Source organism: Rhinatrema bivittatum, chromosome 6 (assembly GCF_901001135.1).
Source record: "Rhinatrema bivittatum chromosome 6, aRhiBiv1.1, whole genome shotgun sequence".
In the NCBI taxonomy this organism is placed as follows: domain Eukaryota; kingdom Metazoa; phylum Chordata; class Amphibia; order Gymnophiona; family Rhinatrematidae; genus Rhinatrema; species Rhinatrema bivittatum.
In genome coordinates, this window is record NC_042620.1 from 311731972 (window position 1) to 311749334 (window position 17363).

The 17363-nt window shown below is 46.5% G+C and overlaps 1 protein-coding gene across 5 annotated transcripts in view; it reads right to left on the minus strand.

Moving 5' to 3' along the window:
• Positions 1-17363, minus strand: part of CLCN5 (chloride voltage-gated channel 5) — a 187289-nt gene that overhangs the window by 12532 nt on the left and 157394 nt on the right. For all 5 annotated transcript variants that reach the window (XM_029607481.1, XM_029607482.1, XM_029607485.1 and 2 more), the window contains 5 exons: positions 15545-15751; positions 14337-14417; positions 13154-13696; positions 1734-1920; positions 492-890 (listed from right to left, as the gene is read on the minus strand). In XM_029607481.1, coding sequence (XP_029463341.1) covers positions 492-890; positions 1734-1920; positions 13154-13696; positions 14337-14417; positions 15545-15751 — 1417 coding nt within the window. The remainder of the gene's footprint in view (positions 1-491; positions 891-1733; positions 1921-13153; positions 13697-14336; positions 14418-15544; positions 15752-17363) is intronic.

Genomic DNA, 17363 nt, shown 5'->3' on the forward strand with positions numbered 1-17363 from the left:
ATACTGCTCTGTCTTGTATTAGTCCGATAGTCAAAAGACCTAGACGCTTAACTAAGAGCTGGGCACCTAGATCTGGCCAACAGAAAATTTCCCCCTATTGAGCGCCTACATTTAGATACCTTAAAAGTGAATAAGGCCAGGTCGGGGGAGTGAAGTTAGACGGTCAGAGCTGATTTCCAGTACTGGGTACCTAACGTAGGAGCCTAAAGTTAGGAGATTCAATGCCTCCTTTTTAGGAATGTACAAATCATCTAAAATTAAGATGTCAAGAATCCTATAAGCATCAATCTCAATGTGTTCTTCCTTGTTCTGTGCCCTGCAGAATATATATATAGGCAGGCACATGGTAAAATATTAAATGAAGTCTTAAATGAATACTTGTTAGCTTCACGCAAGTATAATTTTTACCCACTTATTTGGTTGGTTTCTTTTCGATAATAAAATAGCAGTAAACGTTAAGTGTTTGTCTTGGAAGACTTTTGCTCTCTCACCAATAGAAATGATGAGATCTCGCCGGAGGACGAAGCCAACAAGTCTCTGGGACTCTCGGGTCATGACCACCGGGTATCCACTGTACGTGGTCTCATTAACGATGCTCTCCACGTCTTCTACGGTCATGCTGTCCTGAGTTAGTATGGTCAGCGCGGGGTCACTCCGTCGTGGCCTCATCACATCCATTGCTAAAGTCTTGTGGGTGAATTCTTCCTTGGCTTCTAGAAAGGGGTAGCCATTCAAGCGAATGTGTGCATCGTAGATGCCTTCTCGCCCAATTGCATCTGCCACCCACTTGCTGGTCATAGCCGCAGCCATCAGAGGCACAATGTATTCTAGGCCACCAGTGAGCTCAAACATAACTACCACCAGGGATACGGTCATTCGAGTCACTCCACCTGCAAAACAGAACAAACATTTTAAAATGCACAGCTATTCCCACTTTTCTACCAGGTACGCTAGGCGAATGGTTCCCAACCAGTCTGGTTTTCAGGATATCCACAAAGAATATGCACGAGATACATTTGCAAAGCGCTGGGTCTCCAGACTGGGTAAGTGTACCTCCAGGACAGAGTCGTGAACCACTGCCCTAAGCTTCCTTAAAAAAAAAAAAAAGCAGAGTTTTGATGAAAGATATTTATGTGTAAAAGGTCAGGCATCTCCCAGGCAGGCTGGCAGGTCTCTACATAGAAATGCTAGGAAAATAAATGAATGCAACACTCCATGCCTTTTCAGTCCTGAAACCTACATTCCAATACCGAGGTGCAGATCTAAAACCTGATCTGCAGCACCCTGCGCTATTCTGCCACTGAGACCCCACAGAAGCCTCTACCCAAAGCACCACAATCAGTCTGCGGCACTGCCTCCAACTTCAGTTTTACTGCCCACCCCCCTCCCCGGACTTTAAGTCACACACCACGCAGTTTGATACCACAATTGTTAAACAGAGAGAAAATAATGTTTTACGGTTTTATTTGAATTTATATAGGGTGTTTTATCAAAAATCCTAATCACTGGCAAGTATAAATTAAAAATATCATTAGAAAAATAAATCCAAAGACTTGTTGGAAAAACTAAGAGCAGATAAAATAGTTAGGATGGGCAGGACAGGGAAGGTAGCTTTCAACTGTTGCAGTAGATGTAAGCCCAATTTAAAGGCAAATGTTTTGCGTGCTGTGCCAAACAGCCCTCCTCCCTCCTGCTGTCCCCTTCCCTACCGCTGGCAGACGCCCACTACTTACCTAGACACGCCGCTGCGCCGACCATTGCATAGAGGCCAGGGGTGACGCAGTCCGCCCCCAGGCTGCACCACTCGCTGAAGATGGCCCAGTCATGATGATAATACGCCAGCTGTTCCACCCCAACGCCTAACAATCTGCCCACTATTGCCCCAACCGCCATGCTGGGGATGAAGAGACCCGATGGAACCTACAGTACATGGAAAGAGAAACGGACGGCTCCATTGTCAATCAAGAGCGAATTAGTTCTTCACAAAAAAAAAAGTACTTTAAAGTCAAGACACACAACTTGATAACGGAGGTACCAATATCCCAGCTGAGTAGTAGTAATATTAAAGGTCCACCAGCCTTTTCGTGCAATCATAAGTAGCATTAGCTTTAAGGTTGTTTTTGACATGGAAGCACTAAAACATACTGAACCAACCATCATTTGCTTTGGAACAGAGCGACCCCTTTTAACTAATATTGTGTGTGTCCCCCAAATCTCAAGGCTCAGTTTGTGGGGAACGGCCAGGAATGCAGTTCCAGCACCTTCTTTTCAGGCTTAAGAGGCAGAGCAGCAGGGGTGTTCTGCTCCAGCCCCTCCCCTCCCGGCAGCCTGCAGGGAAGAGGAAGAGAGGGGGTGAGCCTGGAGCACACATAGAAGAGAGCAGCCACTCTGCCCCCTCACTCTCCTGTAAGGCAGGGAACAGAAGGGGAAGGGGCGATTCTGAAGCAGAGCAAAGAAGAGATGCAAAAAGGTTTGGAATTGGCACAGGTCTGAAACTTGTCAGCAGTGCTGCCAACTGTCAAGGCTTCAGCCCTGGCCTTGATGTGTGGTGAATGCCTGTCAGCCCCCACTGCTTCTTCCACTCCTGAGGGTGTTGGACCTCCTGCTTATCATGAGAATGAATGAGGGGGATGTGGGGGGAGGGGGAGTAAGTGAAGGGATCAGAGGAAGGGAAGGAGAGCGAGTGAGTGGGTGTGGAGGGCAAAAGACAGAGAGGGGATCGGAGCGGCTGTGGGTTGTGTGGGGGGAAGAGGGGGAACGAGTAGGTCAGGGAGTCAGTAAGGGGATCAGAGAGCCTACGAGATGCGAGTGAGATGATTAGAATAGGAGGCAGGCTGAGAGTGAAGTGATCAGAGGGGTTGGAGAAAGGACAGAGTGCGGTGGGGGGAGGAATGGAGAAGAGAATGGGTGAGAAGAGCATGTGACATTGGTCCCTTCCTTCCACCCTCAAGGAGGCAAAGAGGAGGCCATGCTTTTGAATTCCAGGTTTCTCACCCCTGTCCAAAAAGACTGAGGGCAATGAACAGTGCACAGTCTGCTCCCTCTCCACCCACATAGCCAGAGGTGAGCCAGCTGTTTCTGGCTTGAAGAGGAGGCCTGATTACTGGCCAAGGAGGTCGAGTTACTGGACAGGGTAATTTTTCAAGTGAGAGGAGGGGCTTAAGGATCGTCAGAAATAAGGAATTAAATTTAAGGGCTTTAAGCCCACCGGGGGAAGGAAGGGGGGGGGGGGCGGGGAAAAAGGACCACTGGGGAATTTACTGGGAGGGCTGGGGATGGAGAATCACAATTACCAGGGCAGAGAGGAGGAGGGGGTTACAGACAGCCCCATTCTCCCTATCATTCTTCCCCTTTCCTCAGTGATCCTGCATCCCCAATCTTTAGCTATCCTTTGCTTATCAGTGCTCGTCAAGCATGTTAAGTGTGAAGAATGAGTGGACTGGAACGAGTAAACGTTAATCAGTTGTTTACTCTTTCAAAAAGTACAAAGACCAGAGGACACAAAATTAAGTTACTGGGTGATACATTTAAAACTGATAAGAGAAAATATATTTTATATTTCACTCAATGCATAATTAAGCTCTTGAATTCATTGCCAGAAGATGTGATGAAAGCTACTAGTATAGCTGTGTTTAAAAAAAAAAGATTTGCACAAGTTTGTGGAACAAAAGTCCATAAACTATTATTAAGGTGGAGTTGCAGATATCCACTGCTTATCCCTGGGTTAAGCAGCTTGGAATCAATTTACCCCTTGGGATCCTGCCAGATACTTGCGATCTGGATTGGTCACTGTTGGAAACAGGATACTGGGCTTGATGGACCCTTGGTCTGACCCAGTATGGCAAGCCTTATTGTAATTATCACAAAGTGGGAAACTCACTAATCTACTCTTGAGCAACAGGGAAGGGGTGCAGATGTGAAGCTATACAGTGTATAGGCAAGCAAAGAAGAAATACATGGTAGGCCATGTGCACAAATGCTCATAGTCTAAGCAATAAAATTCCTGAACTTCAAATCCTTATGTGGAGCAGGATCTAGACAGTGTTGCCATCAGAGAGGCAAGGTTCAATGAGTTCTATGTATGGCATGCAGTCATATCAGGCTACAATCAGTTTAGGGAGGAAAGGCTTGACAGAAAAGGGAGGGACGGGTAGCTCTTTATTTCAAAAATAATATCAAAGTGATTGAAATGCAGGGAGCTTGATGTAAAGGGGAGGCACTATGAGCTGTAGGGGAGAGAGAGAGGATGGCACTTCCAGGTACAGACCCTCCAACTCAAGGGGAGGAACTGGCTGAAGACATCCAAAAGGAGCTGAGATTTTAACCTGCCAGATGTTAACTGGAGCATCCCACCGGCAGAGAGATTTTGGACCCCCTTCAAGGAGCTAACCTCAAGCAAACAGTGATAGAGCCCATGAGGAAATGGGTGATGTTGGACCTGATACTTACAAATGATGACCGTGTCCGAAATGTCCAGGTGGGTACACACCTTAGCCCCAGTGACCATTATATACAGTATGGGGTCGATTTTCAAAAGTTTGCGCGTGCGTCCATGTGCGCGCACATAGATGAGGCAATTTTATAACATGTGCACGTCGCCGCGCGCATGTTATAAAATTCTATTCCCGCGCGCGCCGGGGAGGGGGGGGGGGGGGGGGGGAGATTGTAAAAAAACAATGCACAACGATGCAAGCGGGCCTTTCCCAGTTCCTTCCCAGTCCGCTCCAATTAAGGAGTGGACCAGGAGGGAACTTTCCTGTACCCCCTACCTACCCTTCCCCCCTTTTCTCTGCTCCTCCCCCAACCCCTAAACTAACCCTATCTATCCTAGATTTTTTTTGTTTTAGAACTCACCCGCTCCTCCAAGCGGGTGTAAGTTTTGCGTGCCGGCCGGCTGCCAGCATGCGCTCCCCCGGGACAGGGCCTAGACCCCGCCCCCTTTCACTGAGCCCGGCACTTCTGCGCGTATCAGGAGATGTGCGCCTGGCCGGGCCCTCTTTTAAAATGCACTCAGCGCATGCAAGTCTGGGCCACGCATGTATCTCCCGGATTCTGTGTGTGCCGGCGTTCGAAAATTTGGGCGCATGGCTTGATAATACCACTAAGGTGGAAAGGAGTCCTACAAAGCTTAAAAAGTCTTCAATTTTAAAAATGCTGACTTTTTTTTACAATGGGGAAGTACTTAAATGAGACCCTGGCAGGATGGGAGAAGGTGGGCCAAGTGGAAGGCCAATGGGCTGAACTTTTTAAAAGGTGCCATAGTGAGAGAGACAGATCCTTATGTCAGGAAAGTTAATAAAAGTAAGAGGAAAAAAGTCTGGTTTATCAAAAAGGGGGCCACAAGAACAGCATTCTAAGGCTCGCAAAAAGAACACGGGAAAGAATATTTTGTTAAGCTGAAAGAAGCTTTAAAAGAAGTCAGGATGACCCAAAGCACAAATGGATTAGAAAATAGCAAAAAGAGCAAAGGGAGGCACCGAAACTTTCTTCAGACATGTGGGTAAAAGAAGGCAGGTCAGAGGTGGTAATGTAAGATTGAGAGGAGATGGGGAGCAATGTGTGGAGAAAGATGAGGAAAAAGCAGAAATGCTAATACTTCATTTTTCACTGAAGAAGGGGTTGGAGAAAGACCATTGATTATGGCCAAGGATACATGTGAGAGAGGCGTGGATGTGCCTCCAGTGACAGACGTGTCTGGGGGCTAGTGGCAAAACTGAAAGTGGATCAAGGCATAGGGCCAGATGGGATTCACCCTAGGATATTAAAGGGGCTCGCTGAAGGATCTTTGGAGTCGGACAGGGTCCTTCAGGGCTGGAGAAGGGCAGATATGGTTCCTGTTCATAAAGGCATTAACAGAGAGGAGGGTTGGAAATTACAGGCTGGTCAGCCTTACCTCAGTAGTGGGAAAACTGATGGAGACTGATAAGGAGGAGTTGTTGAGGATATGGGAACACCCCCCTCACAGTATCTCCCATTAATAGGAAGGCGGATGGGGTCTACCTCGTCCAGAAGGCTGCCAGATTCAATAAGCATCAGCTGCTTCACCAGTCTGTGGTGGAACTCTGAAGAGGGCCGAGCGCTCTTGGACCCATTCCTCGGTGCCCTCAGGGAATGACCACAGGAAGATCTCGATATGAGTGTATGCATCCTTTAGGTCAAGGGAGCATAGCCAGTCCCCTATCAAGGTGCTCAGGGAAAGCATCTTGAACTTTTCTCTTTTTTAGAAACTTGTTCAAACTTGTTCAAGGTCCTTGGGTCTAGGATGGGATGGAATCCTTCTGTTCTCTTTGGAATCAGGAAGTAACTGGAGTAAAATCCCTGCCTTTTTTGCCCTGGTGGTATGGGTTCGACCAACTCTGGCATTTAAAGGGAGGACTCTGCTTGTAGTACCTCCTGATGGCTGATGGCTACCGGTCCCCAATCCAGACATGAGGGCAATTTGGCGGGACAGCCAATAGATTTAATTGGTATTCCTGGAAGACAATGGACTGAACCCATTGGTCCGAGGTTACACTAGGCCACTGGTTCACAAAGAACCTGCCCCCAATTGGAGGGTCCATCATCCCGGGTACGGTCAACTGGCTTATGCTCCCTATGGCCCAGTCAAAACCTTGTCCCCAGAGTTGACTGAGGAGTTGGCTGGGGTTTGGGGGCTCTCTGCTGCCTGGGATGGCAGCGGGAGCCCTGATGGTGTTGACTGGAGTGAGAAGGCGGAGGATAGTACTTCCTCTGGCGAAACAAAGACTTCCTTGGCCCCGGTCTCGATGGCCTCCTGATGAGGAGGACGGGTCCGGAGTACTGGCGGAGAGTTGCTGGAGGGTCTTAGGGTGGTCCCAAAGCAGGGCCACAGCATCCCTCACTCTATCCCCGAAGAGATTCTCTCCAGTACACAGCACGTCAGCGAGTCATTCCTGTACCTCCGGTCGGAGATCTGAGGCCCACAGGTATGCCATTCTGCGGGCGCCGATTCCCACTGCAGAGACTCTCAATGCTGTTTCAAAAAAAATCATAGGTCGCATGGACCTCGTTTTTTCTGCACTTCAGACCCTTGTGCACTAGCAACCTGAGGTAGCTGCTCAGCCCCCCTCTTGCACCTGCTTCCAGATGTCCTGTGAGTACTGGCTCATGTACAGTTGGTAGGCAGCGATTCAGGTAATAAGCATGGCGCCTTGGAATACCCAAAAGCTTCCATGGCTCTGTGGTCATTCCCTGAGGGCACCGAGGAATGGGTCCAAGAGCGCTCGGCCCTCTTCAGAGTGGATTCGACCACCACAGACTGGTGAAGCAGCTGATGCTTATTGAATCTGGCAGCCTTCTGGACGAGGTAGACCCCATCCGCCTTCCTATTAATGGGAGATACTGTGAGGGGGTGTTCCCATATCCTCAACAACTCCTCCTTAAGGATCTTATGTACCAGGACTGCCACAATCTCCTTAGGAGGCTCCATGAACCAGAGGTTCTCTAGCATTTTATGTCTGGCATCCTCCTCTGTCAAAAGTTGAAATGGGATGGCCTCCGCCATCACCTTGACAAACCCTGCGAAGGTCAAGTCCTCAGGTGGGGACTTTCTTCGTTCATCTGGAGAAGGGTCTGACGGGAGATCATCTGAGTCTGTGGAGGACTCCTCAGTCAGATCATCCCCCTGGGGTCATAGGGACCCTCATCCTCACTAGATGCTACAGGGGATGGGGCCCTAGGTGCTCGGCCTACATCTAGAGGTCCAAGCACCAGTAGAACTGGGGGGGGCAGCAGAGACACCGAGGGCTTCAGGCCTCGGTGTCTCTGCTGGCCTCATTGGAGCTTCCTCGGAGGAGGAACCGGCAATGACCACTGTATCAGTAGAGGGAGGCCTCGGTGCCCAGGCGGGCAACGAAGCTGTTCCAGGATTCAGTGTCTCAAACGTTGCTGATGCTAACACAGACTGGGATGAAGGAGGGGTAACCAGATCTTCTTCGAACCTGCAAGGGGGGTCGGCGACTGGCACTAGGATCAGTGGAGACAGTCGCAGACACCTGGCACCAATAGAGAACAGGTTCTCTTCACCATGGGGTCGCTTCAGGGGCATCGTGGTTAAAGCTAATGCATCTCCACGCCCAGCACCATCTATCGATGAGGACCGGTGCCAATGCCTCTTCGGCTTCCATGCTTGGCCCAGTCTTTCCCTAGTGCAGAGGTCAAAGACGACAAACCTGACGTCCTCAGACCAGAGGAGATCGATAACAGTAGGTCTCCAGTGCCCCTATCCGTTGGCGGCATCGATGGAACCGATGGTCTCGATGTCAATGGTGTGGTGTCCATTGGTGCGGCTCCTATAACGATGCTGATGCCGTCAATGCCTCGGACTTCCTTGACCCAAAGACCTGATCCATCTCGTCGAGTCAAAGCAGACGTCCCTTCGGGTCAAATGGGTGCGTAAGTGGCAACCCTGGACTTCATGCAATGCCCCCAAGCAGAGGATGTCTACCTCATGAGGATCATGAATAGACATGGTCCTCGGGGGCATTTGCAAAAAATGGACGTGGCCATGATGGGGTGAAACAAAAGGACCACAAAATTGAAAGCAATGCCGGCAGGCACAGAGGTACTGCCACCATGGGGGGAATCGATCGCAAAAGGAAACCTACCAAAATGGCGAAAAACCTGATTAGAAACACAACGGGAAGGCACCGAGAAGGACCCGGCAATGGAATCTAAGCAAAAAAACCATGAAAATGCGAAGAGTAAAAAAGTTTTCCATAAGGCTAAAAACAGCCAAAGCACGCTCAATCACACCGCGAGGCTTACAGCTCCGTGGAAGAGACTGAAGAGGAACCCGCGTGGAAGGGTGGTATAGAGTATGCTGGGCATGCTCAGTGTTCCTAGACAAAGTTCTAGAAATTTTGACACAAGTTTTCCGCATCGGGGCTCCATCTGATGATGTCACCCATGTGTGAGGACTAACATCCTGCTGTCCTCAGAAAATGTAAAAAATTGGCAGGGGAAGCGCGTTCCGCTGCCTCTGTGGCTAACAATGTGTGTGGTCTTTTCCTTCAGGATCTTGTCCAAACTTCTTTTAAATCCAGCTATGCTAATGGCCTTGATCACATCCTCTAGCAACAGATTCCACCACTTGATAGTGAGCAGAGTGAAAATACTTTTTAACCATTTTGAGTCTGCCTGTTAGTTTCATGGAGTGCCCCCTTGCTTTATTATTAAAAAAGGGTAAATATACCCTTTATATACCCGTTCCAGCCCACTCATGATTTTATAAACCATTATATCCTCTCTCAGCCGCCTCTTTTCCAAGCTGCAAAGCTTCTCATCATGGAAGAGATGTTCCATCCCCATTATTTTGGTCGCTCTTCTCTGCACCTGTTCTAGTTCCGCTAAACATTTTTTTTTTTTTTTTTGAGTACAAAGATAATATAATTTTCCATTTTATTCTCCATTCTTTTTCAGGTCATTCCTAACATTCAATTTGCTAGGGGTGAGATAACATAGTACAAAATTTCATCTTTGTTAGACTTTATTCACTCCAAATGATGTCAAACCTTCACCAAGATGTACTGTGCTGTTCGTACGTCTCATGCTACATGCGAAACTGGCCCCTAAACCCTAAACCACCACCACCTCATCTCAACCTATTAAGCGGCCCTCCTAAAGAGATTTAAATATTTTACTACTATGAGGGCCTCTCTCTCTCCCCCACCCCCCCCACCAGCACAATATGCGAAAAGTAGGGTTTACCGCCCTGTGCGATAATACCGATGCGAAGCGGTAACGTCAACATTTCCCTAAACACGCCCCTTTTGGTTGGTGCGGGCGTTATCACTGTGTTATTACAAGTTTTTGTTGAATCTAGGGCTATGTTTGAATATAACTGGTCAGGTTGTTTAGTTGTCAGGCCTTGTGTGGCTGGATAGCTCGCCACTTAATTAGATATCTTCCAAAGTAGTGCCGTCACAAGATTTTTAATAAGTAGTAAAAGAAATAAAAGGGCCCGATCCCCTTCTCCCCACAAAAAAAAAATGCCATACGCGGCCCTGTCAGGGCACGCACCCTCCACAACCCAAACCGCCTCTTACTTATCTTAAAAATCCCCGGATTTGCAGGTCAGGCCCCCCCTTCCCCGGTCTCTCGTAAAATATGTACAGGAGGCTGTACCCCCCCTTCCCATCCTCTCGATATCTTTAAATCCCCCGCCAGGAAGTGCCAGGAATGAGGAAGGGATCCCCTCACTCTCAGCAGGGGATTTAAAGGGGGGAGGGGGGAGGGGGGAGGGGGGAGTCCTAGAATGCCTCTTTTTTTACCTGGCTAAAAGTTACAATCAGATAATGACTCATCCAGCTATAATTTAGCCAGATAAGTAACCAAATATTTAAAGAGTTGCCTTTTAGCAGATAAACTGTGAGTTATCTAGCTAAATGGCTTGGAATATGGACCAGTAAAATAAGCCTTCCCCCTTGCTACAACCATGTTGATGCTTCCCCATTAAACCGTGTCTGCCTATACGGTCAGGGATTTTGTTTAAGGATGGCTTCATAGCTGCGTGAACCTGTTTTATGATGTAAAACTGGTGCAATAATTATTTACTTCTTAGGTTAAACATGTTTTAGCACCGCTCCTTTTTCATAGCAGTCATTTTTGGTGGGACAATTTGCACTTGTCTCTCCCTTTTCGATCACAGGCACTAACCAACAGCAAAGCTACTTTCAAAATGTTCAACAACTGGGGGGGGGGTAGGGCAGCTTTACAAATGCTGGATGACTCCACAGCGTACCAAACTATAAAGCGGCGGCACTTTAAGAGTACATTTGGTGACTCAAAGAGAGGTTAAAAAAAAAAAGGCGGGCATATGAAAAATAAGAGAGGAGCTTCATTGGGCACTCTGTCTGTGGGTCAAATATGAATGAAATTGGATGGCATCTTCAAAAGCTATTAGTGGGACTCATAATATATTTTTACTGTACTGTATTTTTGAAAAAAAGTGGTTTGAATTAATAGTTAGGGCTTGCTAGCTTTGTTCAGGTTGAAACAAGTAGACAGTTCACCTCAACTGGGCACTGGGCATGACTGATTAGTTAGTAAGTCAATGGGGTTTCTTAAATTCATTAAAAAATAGTCAATGGGGTTTCTTAAATTCATTAAAAAATTCATTAAAAAATAGGACCATCAACATGCATTTGCATGTTGATGGTCCTATTAGTCATTCCCGCGCGATACAGTAAGTAAACTGTGCAGCGAAGCCGCACATTTTACTTTAAGAAATTAGCGCCTACCCAAAGGCAGGCGCTAATTTCTGCCGGCGCCTTGAAAGTGCACAGAAAAGCAGTAAAAACTGCTTTTCTGTGCACCCTCCGACTTAATATTATGGTGATATTAAGTCGGAGGTCCCAAAGATAAAAAAAAAGTTAAAAAAAAAAAAATTTTTAAATGGGCCGGCGGCTTGAAAACCGGACGCTCAATTTTGCCAGCGTCTGGTTTCCGAACCTGTGGCTGTCAGCGGGCTTGAGAACCGACGTCGGTAACATTGAGCGTCGGCTGTCAAATCCGCTGACAGCCGCCGCTCCTGTCCAAAAAGAGGCGCTGGGGACACACTAGTGTCCCCAGTGCCTCTTTTTACCGCCGGCCCTAATTTAAAAATTTTAGATTACTGAATCGCGCGCACAGGCCAGTGGCCTGTGTGCGTGCCGGGAGAGTGGGCACTCGCCCGCTCTCCCATGACTTTTACTGTATCGGCGTGTCAGATAGTGAGGAATTGCAGAAGAACCTTGCAAGAATGAGGAACTGGGCAGCTCAATGGCAGATGCAATTTAACGTGGACCAGCGCAAATTAACACACATAGGAAAAATAATCCTAACTACACTATGAGGCTGATATTCCAAACAGAACTTGGCTGACCAACTTGACTCTTCTCCAGTGTAGTCATTCCCTGAGTTATCCAGCTAAAAACATAGCCAGGTAAGTAGTGCTTATCCAGCTAAGTGGCACCGCTGAATATTCAGCCAGGATCAGCAGGCGCCACTTAGTCGGATGTTTATCCGCCTAACTAGCACAGCCATGTGGCGGCTGATTTTGGATCCCTGAATGTACACAATGTTGGGTTTCACATTAGAAGCTGTCACTCAGGAAGAAGGACCTTGGAGACACTGTGGAACATACAGGAATCCTCAGGTCAGTGTGCGGCAGTGGTCAAACATCAAGCAGGATGCTAGGAATTATTCAGAAAGGAACAGAGAACAAAACTGGGAATATCACAACGCCTTTGTATAGCTGCATGGTGCAACCACACCTTGAGTGCTGTATGCCGTTCTAGTTGTCCAATGTCAAGAAAGGCACAGCAAAACTAGAAAAGGTACAGAAAAGGGCCAACACACATGAGAGGGGATGGAATGGTTCCCTTGTGAAGAAAGATTTAACAGGTTAGAGATTTTCAGTTTGGGGAAGAGAGAACAGAGGGTAGCGTGGAACAAGTTAATAGGGAATTTTGGTTTTCCCTTTCAAACAGTACTAGGAGACACTCCATGAAACTAACTGGTAGCTGATTTGAAACAAATTTTAGAAAAGCATTTTCAGGCAATGAACAATTAAGTTATGCCATCTGTTGCCAGGGTAAGTAGTAAGTTTAGTAGTAGAGTTGGATCTCCCCATTATGATCTTCTGGTGCTTTCAAGTGACTCGGAGTGGCCACTGACAGAGATAAGATGTTGGCTTTGTTGGACCCAGCATAGCACTTCTTATGACAGACCCAGACATGAGGATCTTATAAGGCCAGTTTCCCTATAACAAAACTAAGCTAATAGAAAAGGCAAAAGCTTTTCTGTATGGGTGCATGGAACAGGGCCCTTCCTGAGTTAATTAACTGTACCACCCCTTCCATTACATCTTTTAGCAAATCAGTGGAGTGAATTTTCAAAGAAGCTATGGGCGTAAAAGTAGAATATGCCGTAGCAATTTTCAAAAGCCCATTTACGTGCATAAAACCTTTTGAAAATTCAGCACTACGGAATGAATTTTTAAAGGACATGTACGTGTACAAGTAGCAATTTAAAAAAAAAAAAAAAAACCCTCCCAGTTTTACGCGCATAAATTATTCAAAAAATTACTCCCCTTGCTTTCAACTACATGGTCCAACCCCACCCCCCACCTAACAAACCTCCCTCCCTGTCTCACCTTCATACCAAACGTGAACACGGTGATGACAAGCTTCAGGATCAGGGCCAGCGCCAGCTGCCACATGGCTGTGTAAACTCCCTTGCCGGCCGGTCGGTCGGGCAGCACGTCGCCTTTGGTGCTGTTAAAGACGTTCACGTAGTCACAGAGCTTGGAGGAGTCCAGCAGCCCGCAGTCATTGAAGAGCTCGGAGATGAGTTCACCGGTGCTGATGCGGGTGTAGTCATTAGGAAACGCCAGCACAGCTGTAATGGCGGTCACCAGCAAAACCTCCAGCACCGGATACTTGCCCAGTTTAGTGGTCTTGCGTTTTCTGCACCAGGCGATGTTGGCACGAATGAAGAAGGCACCCCACAGGCCACCGAATATTCCCAAAAGGATGAACGGCACCAGCTCAAGAAGGTGCCAGGGTGCATGGAACTCCACATAGAAGAGAACCAAGCGGCTGTTCCCAAAGGGATTGATAGAACGCAGGGTGAAAGCTGCTACCAGGGCAGCAAAAAACGACCTCCAGAGTGTTTTAAGAGGGAAGTAGTAACTCACCTTAAAGATGGAGGAAGAAAGAAAAGATTACGTTAACAAGTTTCCGGAGCGGGCCTTGCTTGTGTGACTGCAGATAAGACAAAATGCATTTCTGTACATTATAGGGGTTCCAGAACAAAATGACAAGTCAGTGCTGTATAATCCTATCATGATAGAGCCTACTGCACAGCTAGCAGCAGCTTTTCTGTTGATGACTTTATACGGTTGCGTGATGCCAGTTGTCACAAGACAGTTTATTCCTGTCTGGCAGACTGATCATCCGACAATACGGCTGAAATATTCTACACATTAAACTATGAGGTCATGCATGCATGGTCTGGCTGGTCATGGAATACATATTATACGTAAATATGTTGTGTGTTTCCTCTAGCGCTAGCAGCACAATCTCTGCTTTTGTAAGGTCATGCTACAGCTGCTTATATCTAGTAGCGCTATATAAATGATACAGTAAAACACAGATAACTTATGTGCAAGTTTATCCTGGCAGGGAAGTAATCACATTCTATGTAGTAAACATCAATATGAGGTCTCAAATTTCAACACGGACCATGTGTTGCCCAGAAAATTACAACTGTGCTACCGATTACAATCAGATTAGGAAGTTCAAGAGTACAAGGTTAATAGCCAGGGGTGCTGTTACCTCTTCAAGGCTAAACAGAACTCCACCAATGGGTGCTCCAAAAGCCACGGAGACTCCGGCTGCAGCGGCTGCAGATAAAACCTGATGAAAACAGATCTCAGAGTCACTTCAGGCAACGGTATCATGCAGTCAAGCACCTTCATTTCCTAACACACAAGACTCATCTACAGAATACTTACATCAAAACAAAAAAAACAAAAAACCATTTCATATGGGTGTGAATGAAAAAACTTTTGCTTTCTATTTTTTTTTTTTTTTTAGGGGGGGGTGTTTCAGTTTTGTATGTTTTTGTATGTTAAAATGAAAGAACGTTCGAGATCCATATTCAGAAGCATTTAGATGGCTAAATGAATATTTGAGCACTTAGCCGGCTATATTTTAGCTAATAGGTTAGCCGGCTGAATGTAACCGACCAAGCTAGGGACGTTCTGGGGGCGTAACTGGGAGGAGCTGAGTTAGTCGGCTAAGTTATCTGGCTAACTCCAGTATTCAAAGTCAGCTAAGTCTGGTTGTGCCAAAGAGCTGTCCCCTAAAGTTAGCAGAGTAAAGTTAGCCTGCTATATTCAACAGTACAGTTGAGGGAGAAGGAGTAGCCTAGTGGTTAGAGCAGTGGGCTACGAACCAGGAGACCTTGGGCAAGTCACTTTACCCTCCATTGCCTCAGGGACAAAACTTAGATTGTAAGGCCTCAGGGGATAGAGAAATACCTACAGTACCTGAATGTAAACCAATGTGATATCTCAGATCAAATGTTGGTATATAAAAATAATAATATGCCTCCAAAATTAGCCGGCTACCTTTGCCATCCGGAGAGTGACTGAATATGGACCTCTTCATTTTTTATTTTTTTTTTTAATTGTTGTTCTGAACGAAAAATGGTAAAAAAAAAAAAAATAAAAAAAATCCTTATTCCCTGTCATTTTAAAAAATGGCACCTTCTGCTGTTTACAGTGAAAAAAAATGGAACTTTATAAGTCAAGTCTTAAAAAGCCATGGTTGCCTCTGTCTTGAAATTTACGCATCAATTCCACCTTATTCAGTAACTTATTTAAAAATTCTGTAGTGTAGAAGGGCCACAGGGAAGACCCTAACCTCAACTTGAGTACCACTGTCTAGAGAAATATGCAAAACACATCCACAGCACCAGGAATACACACGCAGCCCCACAATACCTCCCCGTCAGACATATAAATCCGCAGCGATCTCACCTCTCTGCGCTTGGCTTCATTCTTACGGTATTTGGTGAACAGGTGACAGAGGATGTTCCCGCAGCAGCAGGCCACGTGCAACAGGGGACCCTCCTTACCCAAGCTGAGGCCGGAGGAGACTGCCAAGACCAAGGTGATCGTTTTGATGACGAGGGTCCACTTTCCTAAATAACCCCGGATGATGAAACCGCTTAAAATGGTTTTGATCTGAAAGAGAGGGAAGAGAACAGGCAATTACAATCCCCAGGATATACGGAAGGGAGGTAACTGAACGGGTTTAACCCCCCTCCTCTCCCACACAGTAGCAGCAGCATGCTGGAAGACGCCCAATTCCCCTAAGGTGAATGGCTGGCTCGACAGAATTTGGACAAGATTGACATTGGAAAAACTAATTTATGCTAGAAGGGATGGAGAGACTCTTTAGGTTTGTATTAATATGGGCGCTTTTAAGGGAATTTATGAACGATGCTGCTTTGTCATGATTTTCTCTCCTGTTGCCTTGGTGCTCGGTAAACGCACCGGGGACGAGGGCAGAGGTTCCCCTCTACTTTTCTTCTTATTTCTGATCTAACGGTTTTTTCTCGCTTTCTTTTCATTAAGGCTCTACAAAAATCTTGATGTTTTGATGCCGAGTCATTATATTATTGAATGGTATGTTTCTCACGATTTATTATGAGAAGTTATGCAAATGTAAACTGTAAATGTACCAACATTACCGAATTTCTGTTATTATGTAATATGTGGGCATAGTTTGGCATCATTAAATAATTTAATGGAAAAAAAAAAACAAAAAACCCGTACAAAGCAGATCCCATCCCCAATAGGCCTTTAAAGGGGTTTTAACAGGAGATGGTGGCCACAGCTCAGAAGCAAGCAGGACCCTAGCCAGAAGGAAATATGGGAATGGGGAGGTGTACAGAGAGCCCTTCAATAAGCAATAAGTCGTGAACTGGGAAGTCATTTAAAACACTGGAAAAGTATGCATTGGGGACAAGCAAGAGGGCTGGTCAGGAAGTGGTGGGGGAGAAACAGACAGGAAGTGAGGAGGCGGCAGAAAAGCAATGGGAAAAGTCATGTGTGCAAATATTCATACTCTAACAGTATTACTGACCTCGAAGCTATGAGGTAAATAAGCCTAAATAAATGCTTTGCACAAAGGTCAGAAATTTTTAAAAAAGGGGAGGGAGAAGCAGCATTATATTTCATATTATCTGCAAACAGGAATACTTTCCCGTTTAATCAGAGCCAGCCTTAGGGTACGGTTAGTCAGGCAGTCGCCCTGGGCACCATGAGACAAGAGGCACCTTGGCCACCACTCAGTGCCATGTGCCCAGCTGGCAGGAGGAATGGCACTTAATAGCTTCCCTGTACTGCGCTGGGCCAGGTCTCTTAATATGAGCAGTCAGATCCCATAATCTTCTGGCTCATTCGATGATACTAGCCCTGTGGAGCACAGGCCGTTTTAAGTGCTGCTCCTCCTGCTAGTCAATAGTAGACCCAAAGAAATGCTGGAGATACAACCACCGCGGGGGAGGGAACCTACAATTTGACATTTTTTTTTTTTACATTTGACATTTAGGGGTCAGGGCAGGGAGAGGGAGACTTACATTGGAGTTGGAGAGGGAACCAGAAGAAGACCCATATATTGTGGTGCTGAGGAGATGGAGACAAATAAGTAGGGTGGGGCAATATGGAGTGGGGATAGGGTAGAGTTGGGAGAGAGGACTTGGGAGGGGTTATGAAGTAGAAGAGAGGAGGATCCAAGATGGGAAATGAGGGAGAGAGAAGGCAATTTTGGTTTACCATAAACAATGTTTTC